At 28.3% G+C, this 6,098-nt stretch overlaps 1 protein-coding gene across 1 annotated transcript; it reads left to right on the plus strand.

Annotated features, from left to right (window-relative positions):
- The first annotated feature begins 4,872 nt into the window (after positions 1-4,872).
- On the plus strand, positions 4,873-6,098 carry LOC123291776 (zinc finger protein 678-like). The gene is made up of 2 exons (XM_044872195.1): positions 4,873-5,861; positions 6,080-6,098. Exons 1-2 carry the CDS (start codon positions 4,916-4,918, stop codon positions 6,088-6,090), a joined length of 957 nt encoding a protein of 318 aa, XP_044728130.1. The 5' UTR covers positions 4,873-4,915; the 3' UTR covers positions 6,091-6,098.

The raw sequence follows: 6,098 nt of genomic DNA on the forward strand, positions 1-6,098 counted from the left end.
GGGAGGATTTGGGAATATAATTTTAGAATTTGGGAATTATTAGTTTTCCTGTAATTAATCATTCTTTTTTCAGCGTATAGTTAGCAGGTAGGAAATTAAATCCACTTAATTTTTATGTTATTCGAAAGGAAATCATTTGGGAATTACGATAAACACGGTTTCAGAGTTTGGGAATGTATAATTAATTAATAACACCTATTTTTTAGTAGATTGATAGGTTATGTTAATTAACCGTACACCTGAACCATTAATTGTTATATAGCAGTATGGCGCCAATATTCAAATATTACTGAATAATTTATTTTATAATTTATGTTAATGTTAAGTTTTATTTTGCTTTAAAACTGTTCTTATTCAATTGGAAATCATTTGGGAAGATTTAGGAATATCATTTTATTATTTAGGACTGATTAGTTTTCATTTAATTAATTAGTTCTTCAAAGCGTATACTTAGAAGGTAAAAAATTAAATTTTCACCATTTTTACGTTATTTGATAATAATTTACATGGAGACTAATCTAATTCATTTGGGAATCACATTAAACACGGTTTCATCATTTGGGACACTAAAATTATTTAATTAATTACATTTATTTTTTAGTTGATTTTTTGTGGTTATATTAATGGCGGCAATATTCAAATGTTACTTCATTTACAATAATTTTGTTTTTTTAATTTATGTAAATGTTAAGTTTTATTTTCCCTTAAAACTGTTCTTATTCAATTGGAAATCGTTTGGGAAAATTTAGGAATATAATTTTTTTATTTAGGACTGATTAGTTTTCATGTAATTAATTATTTTTTCAAAGCGTATGCTTAGAAGATAATAAATTAAATTTTCACCATTTTTACGTTAATTGATAATAAATATCTGGATGATCGAGCTTTGCTCGGTATTTTTTGAGTTAAAAAGACACAAATTTTATCACTAATATAATAACCGTTTAAAATGTCTCGACACAAATACCAATTTGAATGTGCCAGTAATGTCTTTTATTTCGTTAACTACGATATACACCAATAGATGCCAGGAAGAGTCATATTTTGCTGTGTATGTTTCGTTAACTACGATATACACCAATAGATGTCAGGAAGAGTCATATTTTGCTGTGTATGTTTCAGTTTTTCATGAAAAGACGAATAAAACGACGTTTTTTGAAAATGAAACCTTGCTAGATCGACTTTTCGCCCCAAAAAACCCCTGCATACCCATTTTCATGAAAATCGTTGGAGTCATTTCCGAGATCGTTGATATATATATACAAGAATTGCTCGTTTAAATATATAAGATTTACATAGAGACTAATCTAATTTATTTGAAAAGTACATTAAACATGGTTTTATTATTTGGGACACTAAAATTATTTACAGTACAGTATAATTAATTATATTTATTTTTAGATGGTTTTTCAACACAGTATTCAATTTATCGTTAGTTATTTAATTTCGCATATGAATGATCTCTTAATGGGGTATTGAAAAATACAGGATCTCTAAATTTTTTATCATTATATTGGCATAGATAATAGATGGTGTTTAATGCATTCCCGTTTTTAATTGATATAATTTCGCAAACTCAAGTACGCCTAATCCCTGCTTCATATAAAGAGTTTATAGCATATACTTGAAACTCGATAAATAACTTTTATCGATAAAAAAGCTTCAAACAAAACATTTTGGGTGAATATGCGCACATCTTACGCAGATATTTATAAACTTGACCTAAGATTTCAAGTTCAATGAAAAGCTCGATCTACTCCGTAATTGGTAACAGATAGAGAAACACTTTAAATTAGAAAGTTTTTATGGTTAAAAATGTAACATTTTTGTTCGAAACATTTGCCGAAAACAGTATAGTTAACGAAAAAACAGACTGAAAAGTTTTACCCAAAATAATTATAACTTATAATTGTTTCTACGGCATCAAGACACTCTTCGAAAAATATTTTCCAATAAATCCAATGAAAGTGGTTTATTTTTCCATAAAAACAATTTTTTGTTCAAATTGGAATGAAGAAACACGCAAAAAAATTAAAACTCTGTCTTAACTATTCGGTTATTTACAAAAAAAAAAAAGTGTTCGACTAATGTTTGTAAGTTATAGTGTGATCAAATTAACTTTTTGAATTTTTTAATTCTGAGTTCGGAGAAAAAAATTGAATTTAGTAGATCATTATGATACAAATTGAAGAAACTAAAATCTAACATTTTATGATGGTCGGAAAGGGTCCAAAAAAAATGGTAAAGTGGCCTAATCCGGTCTTTCGCGTCAGACACCGTCGGATTGAGTTAAAAATAAAAAAGCGTTTAATAAGCTTAGGCGCCGTAAAAAGGCGGAAAAAATGAGCTGCGAATGAACCCGATTGATCATTCGATGTCCCCACAAATTGCAAAAAACCATCGATTTTGCTCGAAATTTCAAAACTTCATAACTCTTGTTGTTTTAAAGATTCAAAGCTGAGATTTAAATGGATTGTAGCTTTTGTGCCCATGAAGTATCACACACAATTTCAGCAAGATCGAATGTATACTTTTTGCAAACCGCAGCTGAATGCAAAAAACAGGACTTTTGTAAAATGGCCCTAAAAAAGTTGTGGTGCGGTAACGCGCTATTTTTTTTACGCGATCATATGCTTCAATAGTTAAAGTAATACCTACTAAAGTGCCAATCTCTTATCTTTAGTAACAGTTACTAAAATATTAATTTTAAATTACTATTATTTTAAATTATAACATTAAAAATAGGATGGGAGTAATGGGAGCAATTATTAAGAGACAGAAGTTTTGTGACATTATAGTATGATGCATATGCATTTAATATTGTGATGCACTTACTATATTGAACTTTTGCTGCTATTTAGCTGCCTTGATGGATTATGTTTTGCTCTTTCGTAAGGCAAGAGTAAAAACTTTATCGTATAATACCTTATTGTAACTGTATTTAACACATATTCTTTGCATGTGAATTTAATTTTTGCATTTGCCGTTAACAGTTTGAATAATTCCTAGTACTTCCATAAGTGACTGTTAAATATAATTCAATTTTTTTATTAATTAAGTTACCTATGTAACTTAATATATTATTAATTGAGTTGATTATTGTCAAATAAATTGCAAGTTACATAATTAATTTTCAAACATTATATTGGAAAATATTTCTTCTATTATAATATTGTGTTTTTGTTTGGAGATTTATTTGTAAAGTATGGCTGATATTACTATCGATTGTGCAATCTGCGGCAAGGACGCTTCTATTGGTTCCGTTGCTATTAAGAAGCGCGGAATAAAATTAATGCTAGCCATCGTAGTAAAGATAAGATGTACTTGAAGTTTAAGAAGCAATGCCCTATTACCGTCGGGAAATTAAAGTTCATCACAATATTAAATGCATATGCATCATACTATAATGTCACATAACTTCTGTCTCTTAGATGTGTACCTTTGAATATATCATTTTTCGTTTGAAGCATTTTCCTCGATTCAACTTATTTTTCGAGTTTTACGTATATATCAAGTTAAAAACTCTGTAAAAGCTCAAACCAACTCAACCAAATTTTTGAAATTACCAAATTAAATACATTTCAAATACCTCCTACGCTAGCTTGTACCTGTACCTACTATAAGAGAATAAATATTTTATTTACAATTTTATCAATAAAAATGCAGTTTTTATTTCATGATCAATTTATTTATCTTTATTAGAATAAACAGTTAAATAATTTTCCTTCCTATCCACATCCTCTTCACACTTCCTAATTAACACTTTTTTTATTGTACGAATTATTATTCTTTAATAAAAATAAGATTCGCATAAAGCATTAATCTACACCTACATAAAAAATGATACAAATCATCATTAAATATATATTTTGACATTAATCACTCCCAAAACACTTCAAACAAACCTTCACAAACGATTCGATCTTTGAAAATTTCCCGATTAAATAAATATAGTTTTAATGTCAAATAAACATTCACATAAATTAAAAAAACAAAATTATTGTCAATGAAGAACATTTGAATATTGCCGCCATTCATATAACCATAAAGAATCTTCTAAAAATTGCGAGTAATACATTTCAAAACGTTAATACTGATTTATTTGTCAGTGAAGAACAAATAAATAGAAACAAATTAAACGAATTAAATACAGAACTGATTATTAACAAGTGAAAACAAACAATTGACTGAGTTAATTGTTGAAATACCATGTACAGGCAGTGTTGATATCTCTGTCACATTTCACATACATACATATCTGACATATTTAACTGATATTCTCATATAATGCGCAAGTGTTGATGCGCAATCGTTTGTTTTTTTGACGTCACGTAAATAACAAAAGATATTCACTTTGATATTCCTATATTAATACATACTATAAAATTTGCACCTAATTAACGCCCTCGTGGGTAACCAGTGATGTTTACAAAAAAATGTTTCAAACAAAAGTTTTTTATTTTTTTATAAGCAACATTTTTTACATTTAAACTTTGGTTCTATCTCTAACGGTTTACAAGATGGGTCCTACGGACCCAAGACCCAATTGACCTATGATGCTCATTTACGAACTTGACCTGACTTTTTACGTCCTGAGTACGCTGTAAAAATTTCAGCTCGATATCTTTTTTCGTTTTTGAGTTATCGTGTCCACAGACGGACGGACGGACGGACGGACGGACAACCGGAAATGGATTAATTAGGTGATTCTATGAACACCTATACCAAAATTTTGTTGGTAGCATCAATATTTTTAAGCGTTACAAACTTAGGACGAAACTTAATATACTATGTATATTTCATATATACATGGTATAAAAATGAAATATTTGATGTGAGTGAAAGTGATTCAATAGATTATAAAGAACCATTCAAAGGTGAACAAGAAGGAATACTTGAAGAAACTGATATTAAAATGGAGAATGAACGAATTAAACTTGAACAACAATTAAATACTGAATTAATTATTAAAGATGAAATATTTGATGGAAATGATTTAGAATTTCATAATATTAAAAATGAAGAAAAATCTTTGACGTGTGAAGTGTGTGATAAAACTTTTAATAAAAAACACCATTTAAGTGAACATAAACGAATTCATACCAGGGAAAAATGTTTTTCATGTGAAGTGTGTGATAAATCATTTAATTATAAAAGCAACTTAGTTCAACATAAACGAATTCATACCAAGGAAAAACCTTTTTCATGTGAAGTGTGTGAGAAATCATTTACTTATAAAAACGGTTTAATTCAACATGAACGAACTCATACAGGGGAAAAACCTTTTTCATGTGAAATGTGTGATAAAACATTTACTCTAAAAAGTAATTTAATAAACCATAAACGAACTCATACAGGTGAAAAACGTTTTCCATGTGAAGTGTGTGATAAATCATTTAATTATAAAAGCATCTTAGTTCAACATAAACGAATTCATACCGGGGAAAAGCCTTTTTCATGTGAAATGTGTGATAAAATATTTACTCAAAAATGCAGTTTAAATGTACATAAACAAAGTCATGTAGGTGAAAAACGTTTTTCATGCGAAATGTGTGATAAATCATTTAATTATATAAACCTTTTAATTCAACATGAACGAATTCATACTGGGGGAAAACCCTTTTCATGTGAAATGTGTGATAAAGAATTTACTCAGAAAAGTAATTTAGTTACACATAAACGAACTCATACAGATGAAAAACCTTATTCATGTGAAATGTGTGATAAATCATTTAAAAGAAAACTCGATTTAATTCGGCATGAACGAATTCATACTGGGGAAAAACCTTATTCATGTGAAATGTGTGATAAAACATTTGCTCAAAAAAGCAGTTTAACTATACATAAACAAAGTCATACAGGTAAAAAACGTTTTTCATGTGAAATGTGTGATAAATCATTTAATTATATAAACCTTTTAATTCAACATGAACGAATTCATACTGGGGAAAAACCCTTTTCATGTGAAATGTGTGATAAAACATTTACGCGGAAAAGTTATTTAATTCTACATAAACGAATTCATACCGAAGATAAATCTAAATTGTAAAATAAAAATACCTATAAAATTTATTTAAAGGAGTAACGTGAGGAAGCAC

Source organism: Chrysoperla carnea, chromosome 2 (assembly GCF_905475395.1).
Source record: "Chrysoperla carnea chromosome 2, inChrCarn1.1, whole genome shotgun sequence".
NCBI lineage: Eukaryota > Metazoa > Arthropoda > Insecta > Neuroptera > Chrysopidae > Chrysoperla > Chrysoperla carnea.

What these genes read in the sequence shown, in the direction of transcription:
- LOC123291776 (XM_044872195.1), top strand. Translation starts at nt 4,916, where the DNA reads ATGGAGAATGAACGAATTAAACTTGAACAACAATTAAATACTGAATTA.